We start from the raw sequence: 16913 nt of genomic DNA on the forward strand, positions 1-16913 counted from the left end.
TCAAAAGGACTCTCAGATTCTTGACACAGGTTTTCCCCTCCAGAGAGAGCTTAAATGTGTGTGGGTGTAAGCAACCTATATCTTTCTTTCTTCTCCCAGTGCTTCACTTACAGTAGGTCTAGATGACGACCTGAGACCGAAATGATCAGGATGGAATACATGAGGGCATCAAGTGATGAACACTAAAAATAAAGAAAGCAGCAAAAGTGTTTTCAGAAAGGAAAGACATTTGTCTGTTGCAGGGCTTAGAGAGTGAGGTCTAAACTGAGCAAGCTGGAGCACTCATTCCTCCTTTTTCACACTGTGGTTGTACATTTGATTACCACAGCAGATCCATTAGCATAATGCCCTCTAATGTGTTTTGTGGTGCACACATGTTGGGTTAGCCAAAACAACAGGTGTTGTCGTCTTCTCTGACACAGCTTTTTTTTTTTTTTGGTAGCTGTTCAGCATGCCATTTTCATGGTGGTGATATGAATGAATTCACTTGGTAATATGAATGCACACACACACACACACACACACACACACACACACACACACACACACACACCCCTTGACAAGTTTGGTCTGGCCCTGAGCCAAGTCTGCTCACTGCTCACCATGACAATGAGGCTTCTTCCCTCGCTCTCTCTCTCTCTCTCTCTCTCTCTCTCTCTCTCTCTCTCTCTCTCTCTCTCTCTCTCTCTCTCTCTTCCTCGCCCACTCCCTGCAGCAGCACACGCTGAATGGCAGCCACTCCAGTTTTGATGATGTCAATTAGCTCTGTATTTTGCTCCTCTCTGTCTGCCTGTCTCTCTTGCTCCGTCTCCCCCTCCCTCTCTATCTTCCCCACTTTCTCCCTCTCTCACTCTCTCTTTCTCTCTCCCTCCCTCACTCTCTCTTCCCTACTCTCTCTCTCTCTCTTTCCTTCCCTCTCACACTCTCGCTCTTTCTCCCTCCCTCACTGTCTCTTCCCCACTCTCTCTCTCTCTCTCTCTTCCTTACTCTCTCTTTTTCTTTCTCTCTCTCTCTCTCTCTCTGTATGAATAATGGATTTGCCAGGCATACACACCACCACCCACCTCCATAGTCTTAAGCCTTTACATTGAATCTTTTGAAAGGGGGGATTCGTTGAGCATTGTAGCTCTCTCTCTCTCTCTTTCTCTCTGTTTCTCTATCCCACTCTCTCTCTCTTGTATCTCTTTCACTTGAAGAAAGAGCCTTCTGAAGTGTTCACTGTTGCTTGTGCCATGTAGCACTGAGGCAACACTCCAGCATAATCATACTTGAATTTATAAGCGTTTATTCCCTAATTGCCTTGCATCTGGCTCCTCCTGACGTGCTCGTGCTGCTGAGCTGGGAGGCAGGGAAGTGTTTATTTGGGAAGGGAGGACAGTTGAGGACACATCCAATACAAACTGAAATGCAGCCCAGGGTTTGTTTTCTTTTGCACGTAATGTAGGGGTGTGTGTGTGTGTGTGTGCGTGTGTGTGTCTGTGTGTGTCTGTGTGTGTGTGTGTGTGTACATGCCCTTGTGTGCACTTGGGTGTGTGTAAGAGTCTGCATATGCCTATGTTTGTGTGTGTGTGTAATGGTCCCAACAGTGCGTTAAGTCAGATAATCAAGAAGGACCTGTAGGGCATGAAAAGTCCCAGTGCAGTGGAGTTGAATGTTTTCCCAAAGACCTTCTCCCAAGTGCTCCGCGTGATTTGATTAAAGCATGCATCATAGACCCCTCATTGGGCCATGTAGCAAGTGGCTGCTGTAGGAGAGAGCCCAGCACTCCTGGAGTGATTCTCACCTCTAGCGGGCCAGTGGCTGCTGGGCTGACTCCTTCAGCATGAGAGAGGTGAACAGTCCTTGGGATAACCAGGCTGTTGCCAACCTAATCTGGTAGCAATCATGGAAAGTACTCTACTCTTACCATCATTTACTCTGCACTTACCATCTCAGGCACTACTTTCCCTACATTTTTTGAAAGAGTGGTAGCTTAACCTTTGCAGTCATAATAGAATGGCTCTGTAGAATACTCGACTGTTCGTTTCTGCGCTCAGAGGTCCATTCTGAGCTGAGGTCATTTCGCTCTGAATAATGTGCGCAGGGCTAGGTTACTGACAGATGCCAAAGGCTAACCCGATCATCCAATCAAGGTCTATTTTGAGCTAATGGCTGCTGTACTCAGGTGAACATTAGTGATCACATACGGCCAGAACTACCCCATGTGTAAGTACTGTGCTTCCTGTTATAAAATACAAACCAATTCTTGACGCCTTCTTTTTTGTCTCCTGCAGGTCCAAGCATGTAAGCTCTCTGACTGAGCCTCTACAGAAAGCCACTCTGAAGAAGAAAGATCTGGGATTGGATCTGGAGGAGCTGGAGGCGGCGGCAGCACTGGTGGAGAGAGAGGAGGAGGAGGAGGAGGAGGAGGAGGAGGAGGAGGATGGGTCGTCGAGCGGAGAGGAGTCTGGCAGCAGTGAGAGCAGTGACAGCAGCAGTGACAGCAGCAGCAGCAGCTCCTCAGAGGACAGCGATGACCGCCAGACTCACGAGGAGCCGCGCGCTCCGTGCGTGCTGGTAAACTCAGGTAGCGTTGCAGGGGAGAAGGAGAACAACCACAGCAGCAGCAGCAGCCGCCGCCTCCAGCAGCCCCAACCGGCGGCTCCAGTGGAGGACCCAGACCTGACCCCATCCCCAGCCCCCGGCCTTCCCCCCCGCAGGGCAGCAGACGGCGCCGCCCGCACCACCAGCAGCACCACCAGCAGCAGCCCTGCACAGCTGATCCAGGAACTGGGAGAGCGGCTGGGGGAGGGGTTGCAAATCTCGCCGGCACGGCCAGAGGGAACGCCCCCCTCACCCTCCTCCTCCTCCTCCACCTCCTCCTCCTCCTTCTCCTCCTCCTTCTCCTGCGTCAGCAGTGTGGAGCAGCGAGAGCGGCAGAGAGTGCGAGCGGGAGAGGGGGAGAGCGCGAGAGGGAGCCAGCCAGTACACACACGCCCGCCGTGCTCCGAGCAGAGGCACGCTCCGCCGGCCGAGGCTGCCAAAGCCGAGAGGACGCTCCCGACAGCCCGTCCGCACAGAAAACCGCTGGTCATCGTCAAAGCGGAGGAGTTGGACAGCGACGACGATGAGGACTGTTTACCCGGTCACTGATGAACTGAAGCTGCAGAGGTTTGTGGGACTCGACACGGTCTTGTCATCTGTTCTTTGGACTGCACAGCCTCACATCTTCAGGATTCTAATTGACCCCCCTGTAATTATGTTGTTGTAACATGCTCGCGTTTAATCAAGGTGCACCAGTGCATCGTGTTATGTTTTGTGTTTTTTTCCTTTTTCTGTATTAAACTTGAAAAGACACGGCGCTCTTTCTTTTGGGGGGGGGAGGGTGCTTTCACTGGAGTCCTTCATCTGTGCTTGTGGTCTATTTTCACCCTGAGCCCAAGTCAGTTAACCAAACGATCAAAGCCGTGCTTCCTCAGAGGGGACCCATCAAAGTCTCATAAAGCCGCAAAACCTCACTTGAATTATTTATCCCCCGCCTCCCCTTAATCGGGGAAAGCAGATCTTGGCACTGCTTTGGTTAGGCCATTCGGCCTCGTGCTTTGGGCTTGAGTTTTTTTGTCCCAGTTTTGGTCAGTGGGCTCAGTTGTTGGTGCCTCTGAGGCTGCCAACACTCTGGCCACCAGGTCAGCACTTTTGAGCCGTGCGGGCAGGCAGGCGGGTGGAGAGCCGTTTCCGAATCTGTTCCACTGAGAGAGCTGAAGGGGGGAAGTAGCGGTGATAGTGGCTCTGAGATAAACAGGAAACGCTCGCTACAAGCTGTCCATCTCTGCCTGTGTGAGAGAGAGGGAGGGAAGGAGAGAGAGGGGGGGAGGTAGGGAGGGAGAGAGAGAGGAGGGAGAGAGAGGGAGGGAGGGAAGGAGAGAGAGAGAGAGTGCTCTGATGTTCACATGGTGTTCTCCCACTTCATAGACTAGTGGGCTGGTTCATACGCTGACCATCAAAAGACTTTCCATTCCTCCAGCACAGGTTTACCATAGCCTCCCTCTTTCCATTCCTCCAGCACAGGTTTACCATAGCCTCCCTCTTTCCATTCCTCCAGCACAGGTTTCCATTCCTCCAGCACAGGTTTACCATAGCCTCCCTCTCCGTCTGAAAATTACATCCTTTTGTTACTTACTTCTTCAGATATCAGGACATCTGGGAGTTAAGGTTGTGTTTCAGCTCTGTGTTCGAAGTGTTGCTGTAGTTCTCATATTCTGTGTGCGTGTGTATGTGTCTGTGTGCGTGTTTGTGTTTGTGTGTGTGTGTGTGTTTGTGTGTGTGTTTGTGTGTGCGCGTGTGTTTGTGTGTGTGTGTGTGTGCGTGTGTGTTTGTGTGTACTTCTGTCTCGTTCCTGTTCTTTCTTGGTCAGCATATTGATAACAGTGAGCCCACTTCAGTGTGTTGTCAGGTAAGCAGAGAGTAGAGAACTCTGCTGGTGGCTGTAACAGGTCCACCCAGTGTGTGTGTGTGTGTGTGTGTGTGTGTGTATGAGCGCTAGAGTGATGGATGCACGAGGCGTGAATGGTGGGGGCGCCCGTCGACACGGCTCAATACTGTCAGCGGTGTCTCGGAGGCGAGAGCAAACAAACATGGAGGCGCGTGTCAGCCAGACAAATGGAGGCTTCCCAAGCAGTTTGCCGAGAGAGAGAGAGAGAGAGAGAGAGAGAGAGAGAGAGAGAGAGAGAGAGAGAGAGAGAGAGAGAGAGAGAGAGAGAGGGGAGAAAGAAGAGTAAGAAAGAGACTGTGAGACAAATCCAGAGAGACCGAAGGCAAGAGTGAGATTTATCGAGCAACAAGAGTAGAAAAGAAGAAGAGTGGGAAAGCCGAAGAGCGACTGGAGCCAGATGAAGATGGATGGCTTCCAGCAGCAGCAGCGTTCCGTGTCTCTGGGCATCCCCCATGGAAGGCGAACTGGCGGCACGAGCCACGTTTAAACACCCACGGAAGTCTCAGCGCCGCCAGCGGACGCCGCCTACTCTGACGGCGCACCTAGAGACACGAGCACAAAAGGAGGGGAGTGGGGGGAGAGAGAGGGAGAGAGAGAGAGAGAGAGGGTGGTGGTGGTGGGGGGGGGGTGTAGCTGAATGGGAGGCAGCGCTCCGCTGTGCTGTTGGTAGTTAGTTTGCCTGGGGCGTGTTGGCTGTCTGGAGCTCGCCTGGCTCAGCCTGTGAAGTGAGGTGGCTATTCTCTCTCTCTTTCTCTCTCTCTCTCTCACGCACTCACATTATTCAGGTCTTTAGTTAAGAGGTCTGACGCAGCAGAGCAAGGGCTGTAATCACTAGGTGTGTGAAGGTGGTTGCACGCACAAACACAGGCGCCTACAAACACACACACACACACACAGCGAATTAATAAGCCGTTTAACTCAGTTTATTCTCTTGCTAGTCCATAGGAGGTGCAGTAAAGGCCTGTGAAAAATTGCATGCATGCACTAGAGGGAGAGTTTTGTACGGATGTGTTGTAGAGTCCTCACTGTGTGTGTGTGTGTGTGTATTACCTGGGGACATTTTCCCAGCAAGTAATTTCTCACCTCTATCTTTTCCTTCTTTTCTCTGTTCTTTCTCTCTCTCTCTCTCTCTCTATCTCTCTCACTGGTGAGAATGAGCACCGGTTTCTGTGGCAGCAGGAGCTGAGGCGTTGATGTGTCTGTGTGTGTGTGTGTGTGATGGCTTCTCCCGCTGCCTTAGCCCCTCAGCACATTGGCACTGGGTGAGATGGATGGTGTCATTAAAAGCAGGGTGTCCCAAGAAGGGGCAGCTCAGCCATGGCGCCCTCAGGGGCCCAGGCCCTGCCGCTCACTCCAAGTTCAGCTCAGGAGCTCCTGCGAAACTCCCCTCCACACAGCCACCCATCACTAACGCCAATGTTGACTCATGATAGTGTCCACATATAAGGAACGCTAAGAAAATTTACTCAGAAATGAATTTTGTTTTTAATGTGATGTCTTTAAAATTTGGTGTGATCCAATTGGCTGTTTGTATGTGTTTAGCTGATGTATTTTTTTTTCCCAAAGTAACTTTAGACCAATTGCAGGGACCGACACCCTGGAGCAACTTGTGAGACCAAATGCCCTGCCCGAATGCACAACGGTGACCATCAGGAATGGACCCACAACATTCCGGCTTCTGCCTACCAGTCCTGTTGGTTAGCTACTAAAGTGATGGCCAGTGATCGTGTTCCTCTTGTCTTGACTGCAGGGCTTAAAGTGTTCAGGCACTCTACCTGAATTCAGGCGTGGGCTAGGTTGTTGAAGATTTGAAAATAGTCAACATGTCTAGAGGACTATGACATCTTCATAAATGTTTGATAACTTCAGGCTCATAAATGTTCTTTGCTTTAAGCCCTGTGACTGTTATAGTGTGTACTAACAACGGTATGGAGGACACTGGACGACATAAGTAAGTTATGAGCTAGTAAAATGGCATTTACAGTTATGGTTATGGAGTCATCATTGGCAGTCTAGATGGCATTACCAGCCTCCTCTTCATGCAGCCTATGTGCCAGGAGCCAGCGAAGCTGTAGGAGATGCTGATGGCCCTTACCCCCATCTCCTGTCCCACTGAGGCATTTCTCATTGATTCACAGATACCACAGACACAGTCACATCGCCTCATGTGCCACCGTGACGGCCTCTCTCGACATGGAAAGCTGTTTAGGAGATCTTGTGGCTTGGCCGATGGGATCACCACCACCCGCTAATTGGCCAGTGAGGGGAAAGATGAGAATGAAAACGTCATTTATGAAGTCGTTAAGAAACGTTTGTGGAACCTCCAAGTTCTTGGAAGTCGAGTTCTGAGTGCTCTTTTAAATGTTTTTGTCGAGAGATGTGAGGCTGCACTAAATGTGGACTAGATTGAGCTGCAACCATGAGCTGAACATGTTGCATTAATTCTCCCTCTATAACTCAACTAAGATCTTCCTTTAAATGCCACCCCCCCCCCCCCCCCACACACACACACACACACACAAACACACACACACACAAAGACAACCTTGAAGGGAATAGTCAGTGACCTGCAGTAGATGCTCTGTCTAGAGGACAAGGACAGTGCAGTCTCAGCCAAACACACACAGAGCACACTCCCTGGTTGCGGCTGTTGCTTGTGATACTAATAGAAAGCTCAATCTCTTCTCTCCTTCCTGAGAGGCAAAGTGATTCGGGTGCTTGAAAAGATTAATAGCCCTGGAGAAGAAATGAATCACTGGCTCTCCAGGGCTTGACTCCTTCAATGGGCGTGCAAATAGAATTCCTTTTGTGCCATCTCTTTCTCTGTCCTCATCTTTTTTGTCTCTCTCTCTCTCTCTCTCTCTCTCTCTCATTCCCTGTGCACCATGCCATCCCTTCGTGGTGTGCTTACATGGCTCTGTTTTGCAATGGAAATGATAACATATCGGAGCACTTGTTCAGCCTCCATCTTTCTCTCAAAGTCTACAGCAGGGCTATTGTCAAAGGTGTTCTGAAGGAGAGAGCCGCTTCGCAATTCTGTGAAGAGTTGCTCTCTTCGTGTTTTCATTCAAGCAGGAGAGGAGTTCTCAAGGAATCTGAGCTAATGCAGCAAGTCACTGAGGCAATTATTCTGTTTGGAATGCAAGACCTGCTTTGAACAATGAAATTAAAAAAAGGGAACCCCTGGACTTTATGTTGTCTGTTAAAATCATGGGCTGCACACTGGCAGTATTTGAAATGCGGAGCGACTTGGGTTGAGTGTTCGCTCTCCTTCATTCTCCCTTCCTTTTCAAACTCCATGGAAACAAGGTGAAGTATTCCGGAATTGTCTGTAGGGCAAAAGCATCTTGACCCCCGGATGTTGTCTTCTAGAGCACTTTGTTACCAGGCCAAGAGAACAACGCGTGTCACTCTGAAATCACAGTCCTTGAGAAACCCACAGACCTTGTATTTGTTTTTGTGTTTTAAACAACTGTCAAAGATGATTAATATTTCAGCACAAGTCACTGCTGGAGGGTAGCAGCAATTGTTCAGGGAGTTCGAAAGCAACAAAGCTGCCACACTCTCTCTTTCCTTTTGCCTCCCTTCCCCCTTCGCTCTCTCTCTCCTCCTCCCTCCTCCTTCCCTCTCTTATTTCGCTTGGCTGAAGACTTTTTTCACCCTCGTTCAGAAGACCTGACATGAGATATAATATGAAGTTCTCAGAAGCGCACCATGTAGACACTGCACATGACATCTCTGAGCTCTGTGCTTGATCTCTGTGTGCAGGAGCTTGTTTTTAGAACACCACACACATGTATGCACACACACATACTCTCTCTCTCTCTCTCTCTTTTTTTCTCTCTCTCCTCATCCCACAACTTACCAGTTCAGTGGGTTCCCGTTGGCATGTTGTATTTTCTGTCTCTTTGTGTCTGTCTGTCTGTCTCTCTTTCAGTCTCTTTCTCTCTGTCTGTCTCTCTCTCAGTCTCTCTCTCTGTCTGTCTGTCTCTGTGTGTCTGTCTCTCTCAGTCTCTCTCTCTCTTTCTTTCTGTCTGTCTCTCTCAGTCTCTCTCTCTGTCTGTCTGTCTCTCTCTCTCCCAGTCTCTCTCTCTCTGTCTCTTTCTCTCTCTCTCTCTCTCTCTTGCGCTGTGTCCACAGGACGCGTGACCTACGACCCCTACGGTGAAGCGGGGCCTTTTGTGCGGTGCTTCTCCAGCTCCTCAAATAATGATGCCCATCAGCCACAGCAGCACCGAGTCTGCAGCAGGACACAATCAAAGCCTCTCTCCCCACAGGCGAGACTCCCCTCACACACCCATACACACACACACACACACACACACACACACAAACACAGATACATACATACATAAATACACACACACACACACACACACACACACACACACACACAAACACACTTCTGGGTCCATACTTCCTCCCCCCTCAGAGGCCTACACTGATTCGGTGGCCTCTTAGAACATGCGGAGGCAACCGAGGCTGCCGTTGCCATCGCTACCTCCGCTCCAGCTGGAAGCCGCCGGGTGACACGACGCGACACAGCGTGACGTGACGAGCTGGTGTCAGCCGGCGTGTGTGTGCGAGACGAGACGTGTCACGCCCGCGGAGCGATTCCTCTTGTCAGCGCGTCTCTCTTTTTCTGTTCGCTCCTTGTCTCTTTCCATTTCACTCTTACTCTCGCTCTCACTGTCTCTCTCTCGCTCCCTCGCTCTCTCACGCGCACAGCACACACACACACACACACACACACTCACGGCATCAGCCAAGCGAGTCTTCAGAGCCGCTGTGTGTGTGTGTGTGTGTGTGGGAGCAGGATCACCTTACATGTGCCTGGCAGAGCCTGTGGGGCTGCAGCTGAAGCTGCCCTCGGTGACTCCCCATCCCAACACCCCACCCCCCTCGGCTCCCTCCACTCAGGGAGGTGTGGATTACATCTGCATGGCAAAGTGTGCTGTTGGCCCCGGCCAAGCCAACCACACACACACAAACACACACATTCTCTCTCTCTCACACACACGCACACAAACATACATGCAGGAATGCATGGGTGTCCTTACTTTACACACAGCTTGTGGAAGCAGGTAACTTAGCCCTAACAACTACACACAAACATGCACAAACAGCAGTGTAGTGTGAGGAGATTCCAGCCAGGGCAGCTTTACATGCAGACACGGGGGATGGAGGAACACGGTCACCACCACAACTGAACACACAAACACAGACACACGCGCACACACACGTGTGATTGGTCAAGAGGTCAGTAAGCCAACACGCTACCACACGCACACACCCACTGACACAAACAGGGTTATCTGTCTACTCCAGACAGACAGCCCCCATTTACACAGGAAGGCCATTGCAGCAAGCATAACCACACACCCTCTCACACAAACACAGGGGGATGTAACCTAGCCAACACACACACACACACACACACTGCCTACATACAGTACTAGAAATCCAGTCCAGCAAAACTCCGCAGGGGCACCTAAGCCAGTAATACCACAAAGACACACTTTCTCTCTCTCGGCATTACACCAGAGCTATATCCAACATAAACACTTCTCCTAGAGTGTGTGTGTGTGTGTGTGTGCGTGTGCGCGTGTGTGTGTGTGTGTGTGGCGGGCTTCTCATCGTAGTGGCATGCTGTTAAAATGTGTCACCCTGCTGCACTAAGCTCACGCTCGCTCTCACGTTTTCTCACAGGCTCGCTCTGCCTACGGCCCCTTGCAAGTAGCCACCTCATGCCACTGGACAAAAAAAACGGACAAATGAAAACCATTGTCTGGTTAAAAGAAAAATGACCGGGGGTTCTCTGTTATCTTAAACAAGTGGAGACTGAATAGCGTAGATAACAGTTTCCCTCGCCACATAGTGGCTGAGTGGCAGCTCACCAAAGGCCCCCTTAGACTTCTGCGTCTCCTACCACTTCTGCAGAGCAAGCTGAAGCATGGCGCCTGGAACTCTGCACTTTGGGTTCAACTCTGGAAAGTATGTCAACTGAGATAAGGGACATTGCCGGGTCGAGTAACGAGCATTTAAGATTGGAAGCTTTTACCAATGGGAGCGGGCAAATGAGGTCTTGCATAAACTGTGATTAAGGTTACAGGATCTATTACTTAACCAAGGCCACTGCCTTTTGAACCTTATTTGCATCTGAAGCATCTGACCTGGTAGTTGAATTCCACAATGCCTGTTGATCATTACCTGTGGCCTTGCCTTGCCTTCCGTCATGTTCTTTAGAGGACACTCTCTGGTTCTATGTGCAAGTTTACTATCTGCTATTGACTGCCCAGTTTTATGCATGAAATTAGGATTATGTTGCCTTTATTTTTCCTTTCTGGCACATTCTGGTGTTCCATTTGTCATGGCCTGTGGTGTCATTAGATTGATGATCAGGATAAGCTGGCCACCTCTCTGTAACAGTTCTTCAGTGAATGTTCATTGGGGATTGTGTTGGACAGACAGGGGAGACTGGGTTCGGTCTGGTTGTTCGGTCACACAGAACAAAGATTTTTCTCTTGAGGGATTTAGAGAAGCAACAGTGGAGCAGCATGCAGTGCCACTCCATTCCACTGCGTATGACCGTGCCCCATCATCCGCACACCATCCGAGACTGCTGCCGCCCGTAGCGTGCCAGCGTGGCGCCAGCCGCCCAAACCGGCCTGTCCCAGGCCCACCTCTGAGCTGGAGTGGCACCGCTCATTCGCTCTCATGCTCGCCGGCTGGCTCGCCGGCTTAAAGGGTATGTTCCACTCTAATGTATCCCATTCCGTGGCGCGTAACCTTAACGTGCACTAATCTCTGCCTGACACAAAATCAATGAGACGCCCACCCACACGCTCGCCGTCTCATGTGGTTGAGCGCAGGCTCCCAGTCAAACCCAGAGAAAAGCGAAGGGGGATAAAGCAAAAATGCCCTACCTCCAAACATCTGTACGGAGTTAGCCTCGCTCTGAGATTTATTACGTATTCGAACACTAGCTTCGCACACCTTTTACCACAGCTGCACAAGCAGGGTGGAGGGAGGCGCTCACATGGATGCCGTGTTTTTTTGTCTCTTTACTCAAGTCTCGTGTTGATAGGTCTTTGTGTTCTTTTTTTTCGCTGTCTTACTTCATCTGTGGGGATCGTTTTCAAAAAGCTATTCATTAGATACATTATTTTTTTTTTCATTCACATGTTGACTGGCGTCTGTGAAACAGATGATCTGTCTTTTTCGTGTTGTCCAGCTGATGTCAAGGCAGCTTAAATCACAATGCTGTCATGCCTCTTTCTCTGGCTCTGGTTCCTCCATTCTAAAACAGCTGGATGCCAACATTCCAGCACTTGGGTGGTAGCTCTCTGCAGCTGAGAATAATTCTTGTGCGTGTGTGTGTGTGTGTGACACACAGAGGAAGAGGGCGAGCACAGTGCAGATCTAAACCCAGAACATGAGACAGGCTTGGGCCTGGGCCTGCTCACCTCTCACAGTGAGCTTCATTATTAGAGATGTGCTTCTTGGCAGCTCTCGCCAGCCCACGAGAACGGGAGAGAGCATGTGAAATATTTACAGCGCGGCCGAACTCAGCAGGACTGACCGCGCCGATAAACATGCTGGTCTGGTCTGGTCTGGTCTGGTCTGCATGCAGCCGAGTGAAGCCCAGAGACAGGTGCAGCTGAAAGAGCCCGGATCTCGCTAACCTCTTTTGAGGCATAATAAAATATGAAAATGGATTAGGTGAGTAACTTGACTTTCGTTTGGGGAAATTCTTCAAAGACACAAGGAAAACACTAATCTGCAGTAGAATACGAGGAGCAGTTCATGAAAGTGGAGTCTCTTGGTGTAGTAAATAAAAGTGAGTTGTTTTTTTGTCTCTCGGTTCCCAAGGTTTGTTTTCACTCATATTTTACAGAACATGGGGGAGTGTGGAACGTGAGATGGTCCTGTGAGATTTCCCTGTTACATGGATCAATGCATAACGCATGACCTGCCCCAGGCCCTGGTATTTAATGTGAAGGGTTGCTCTAAGCACTTCTCACTTCTCTCTCTCTCTCTCTCTCTCTCTCTCTCTCTCTCTCTCTCTCTCTCTCTCTCTCTCTCTCTCTCTCTCTCTCTCTCTCTCTCTCTCTCTCTCTGTACTACAGTTTCCCTCTTTTTTTGCCCATAGCCCATTGTTCCCTGAAACAGCTCGTTTTCAAACACTCAAATCAGAAGCCATATTCAATTCCCATTTACCCGTTTCTTAACACAATGCATTATAGATGTTAAACAAGCACAGAGTGATGTTTTAATAACATGAAATAATAATAAGGCTTGGAAATCAAGAGATCTGTGCCGCATGCAGCATTTTTGGCATTGCCTTGCGGTTCTCTGTATGAGGCTGGTGGGCCTTGGTAACCGGCTGAGAGAGCAGGGTTGTGTTTTGAAGCACTGATTGAGCACAATCCAAGTTTCCCCACTGACTGGTGAACTTAGGGCAAGGAAATGCAGGTGTATTCAGGGGTGCTGCTAGATTATTTGGGCCCTATGACAGACAATAATTCTGAGCCCCCCAATAAAGTATTATTCTGGGGCCCCCCTTTCATCAGTGGTGGGCGCTTAGAATTGTCCCAATCCACCCCCTCCTAGCGGCGCCCCTGGGTGTATTAGCAAATCAATATTAGCGCACTCACTGCATAGCTGATTTGTGTTTGGAGACTCTGTATGTCTGATCTTAGTTAATGATGCCCTCAGAGCTGGGGGTGTGGGTTCAGTTATGGCCAGATGAACCTGCAAAGGACCACTGCACACCTCAGATCTAGCCATCTCAAACACTGCCAGACTAGATTGCCTTTTTGGAGGTTATGTTGCCTCACAGCGGAACTTGATTAGACCTGAACTATACTGTCTTCAGTGAGGTAACCTACAATCACAGCTGATTGTTTTCTGTTGACCACTTTAAAGAACTTCTTATTCAAATTCTCTAACAGCTATACATCACCCCCAGGTCTCTTGGTAAAGCATAAAGCCTGATGTTACCAGATGAGCGACAATAGAGCTCTTCCCTCTCCGGAATAAAGAAATGGTTTAATTATTTCATTGAATTCCCCCGCACTCAAGCTGTGGAGCACTTTGCATTCCATCCGCCTTTGTGAGCAGCCATCGGTGCATTGCAAAGCAGAGTTGAACATAAGCCACTGGAGGGTTCTCTGTTCCCTCGCTGCAGGAGCCTCCATAGATTGTGCATAGGCACTTGAACTTGCTTTTGTGTTGATCCTCCCCATAAGTTTCTTTTAAGGCGGCCTTTCTTTAAAATACTCCCAAGCATCAGACTTTGAGCCGCTTCTCACAAGCCTCGATGAAATAGAGACACTGTTGAGGCTTCAACTCAATGGAAGAGCCTCTGAGCGTAGAGATTACAGCTGTGCCTTGCAAATCTAAGGGACGAAAATCTGTCTTATTCTTGAATGAGAAAGAGCACTTCTGCCTGGGAAACCCTTTAATCTGGGGAGTGTGTAGTGTGTACTCTTTTAGTGGATGTGCGCCTCTGTGTGCAATGTGTTCAGGGGGAGACATCCATATGCTCACTTCCTCAGCTGTGCATCTCCGTGTGTTCTGGTTGTGAGATATATCACAGCACTAGGATGCTCATTATAGAAGGGAAGTGATGTCTGGTTGCTGTTCTCTCTTTTCTTCTGTGGTGCTCATCGTTAAGATGAAGCTTTCTTTTACTTCCCATGTGACTACACTGTATCTGAAAGTTTCATCAGTGGAAGTGCCCTCTCCTCTGCCTTTGCTGTTTAAGTCCCAACATCACGTTCTGACTGTTTCTGATTCTCTCTCTCTCTCTCTCTCCCCTGCATCAGTGGAAGTGCCCTCTCCTCTGCCTTTGCTGTTTAAGTCCCAACATCACGTTCTGACTGTTTCTGATTCTCTCTCTCTCTCTCTCTCTCTCTCTCTCCCCTGCAGCTCTGTCTAGCTACACTCTTCTATCTTAATCTCTCTCACACTGTTCTCTTTCTTTAAAAAAAGATCCTGCTTCACTCTCTCAGTCTTCCTTATTTCCTTCCATCACTTATGACACCCTCTGTTATCAGATCAATCTAATTTGAAGGAAGCCTCTCTCCAAACTCCCCCATAATGGAGCTGATGGAGGCCTTTGAAATGGAGTGTGAAGACTGCATCAAGGTCCTTCTTTCCCACTGCAGCGCATAGTGATGGATGTCTGGGCCCGACTGAGCCCAACTCGGCCATCCTTGTCGGATGAGGCATATCGCATAACCCCCTGTGTGTGAGGGAGAGAAGGGAGAATGCCTCCACTGTGTAGCGTGTGTGTGTGTGTGTGTGTGTGTGTGTGTGTGTGTGTGTGCGCGTTTGTGTGTGTGTGTGTGTGTGTGTTTTGGGGGTTCAAGTGTTTCTCAAACCCCACGGAGCAGCTAGCTGAGTCACTGGGAACCGGCTACCTAATGAAAGTCGAGGGGAAGTGAGCAAGGGAGGGAGGGGGGAAGGGCAAGGCATGGAGGAGTGAATTGGCCTGGGAAGCACGAGACGAATGCGCTGCTCTCCCTCCAACCACCAACGCACACACTGCTCCTCTGGTCCATCAGGCCCATTTCACAACTCGCACCCATAAACATTTGTTTTGATCACTGGAGTTGTTATGACCACTTCATTATTGATGAACTAATCTATAAAATTGACTGGAACTTGGCAGCCTCGCGCCTGCTCACAACAGCTGGGTCCTGTCTAAAGACATCATAAACATTATCCATACTTGGCTGAAAGCTCCCCTCAGAAAAAGGCCTGATTTATAATGCAATGGATTGTCCGCACGGGGAGGAATTACTATATAAGAACATTGCCGTGCGGTGAAGCCTCCGAGCCAGTCCCCACGCTTCACTTGGGGAACCAGGGGGAAATGATAGAGGAGAACCATTCCACGCATTTATTCAACAGTTTTTGTTTTTCATACTACACATATTGTTTTTGGATTCTTCGCCTTACTCTTTCACTATGTCCCTATATTTATTCTACACTTACACTCACAGCCACAGTTTTGTTAAGAGACGTTGTAAATGCAGTGGATGTCTATCTGTGTTCCATGTGCGGCTTCCAAGGGAACAGGCCGCTGCATCGGGTTGTCCCCATGTACTAAATACTATGGATTGCTAGCTTTGTGGCAACCTTTTGTGGAGAGGACTGAATTCACTAAAGCACCCTACTGCTGCGTCTCTCGCTTCCTCCTCTCTCTCTCTCTCTCTCTCTCTCTCGCTCTATCTCTCTCTTTCTTTCCTGTCTTTCTCTCTCTCTGTCAGTCTGTCCATAAAGCTCTCCTCCTCTGCTTCTTTCTCCCTTGCTGTCTGTTTTTTCTTCCCGCCATCGCATAGATCCTGAAATGATGCCAGTATTTTGTGGGATAATCTACCTTCCTGAAGATTTGGCAAAGCCTCCCCCTGCGCCTCCTTATCAGTGCTCCTTCATCAGAGTATAAGCAGCACTTGGTTTCCTGCCAGCGCACTGGACCGCAGGCTGCCTTTCCAAACAGGAACGAGCACGGAGACATTCCTTCGCTGGAAGAGGAAACTGTGTCCTTTCTCCCATCCCCCCGCCACTTCTCTGTGGACACACACACACACACACACACACACACACACACACACACACACACTCTCTCACAACATTCAACTCCTCAGGGTCCTGACCACAGCACAATCCTTCCACACCCATTTTCCCAAGCCATTGAGGAGACCAAGTGCAAGCTTAGTGATGCAAATGGAGAAAAAAGTGGGTGACTTTGTAAGAATGGGGGTGGGGGCAGGGAGGTCTCTGAAACTTCGGCGGCGGCGTGCGTGCGTGCGTGCGTGCGTGCATTCGTGCGTGTGTGTGTGTGTGTCTGTGAGTGAGCGACAAGCAGGCAATCAATAGAGGTTCCGTTTGTAGTGGTGACAGCTTCAGGCTTCCCTGAGCAGCGTGTGATTTGTATCGACATCAATCAATACAGCTCTCTCTCTCTCTCTCTCTCTAGAAAAAAGAAATCAGGCTGACCAAGGGCCACAAGTGGCCACAGCGGTGGGTTGAGGAGGACCTTCCAAATGCCTCAGCATGGCACTGCATTCTGTTGACTGATCAATGAAAACAGCTGTTTAAGTCAAACACTTACATACGGCACTGGCAGCCAACAACAGAAACAGCCTCACAGGCGCACAGCCGACTGAACTCTTATCTGTGTGGGGACAGAGGTCAAGTAAAACAAATCTCACAGCCATTACAAGTGGCAGAGCAGTCATAACAGTGAGCTCTGAGGTAAAAGAGACGGAACTATTTTATTCTCTTCAAAGACCAGGCGAAAGTATCAAGCACTGACCTTTTTTTTAATGCTTGGTACTGACAAACGAGATGAATTTGTCACTAAAAGGACTGAAATGCATGAATGAGAAGGACTATGACTTCAGGGAGTCTTTACCTTGTAATACATTAT

The 16913-nt window shown here is 49.4% G+C and overlaps 1 protein-coding gene across 1 annotated transcript in view; it reads left to right on the forward strand.

Moving 5' to 3' along the window:
- shq1 (SHQ1, H/ACA ribonucleoprotein assembly factor) overlaps positions 1 to 3336 on the forward strand; it is a 35980-nt gene extending 32644 nt beyond the window's left edge. Inside the window, exon 12 of the mRNA XM_048255863.1 lies at positions 2274 to 3336. Within this exon, the coding sequence (XP_048111820.1) occupies positions 2274 to 3132 (859 nt within the window). The 3' untranslated portion in view covers positions 3133 to 3336. The remainder of the gene's footprint in view (positions 1 to 2273) is intronic.
- The last annotated feature ends 13577 nt before the right edge of the window (positions 3337 to 16913 follow it).

Source organism: Alosa alosa, chromosome 10 (genome assembly GCF_017589495.1).
Source record: "Alosa alosa isolate M-15738 ecotype Scorff River chromosome 10, AALO_Geno_1.1, whole genome shotgun sequence".
Lineage (NCBI taxonomy): Eukaryota > Metazoa > Chordata > Actinopteri > Clupeiformes > Clupeidae > Alosa > Alosa alosa.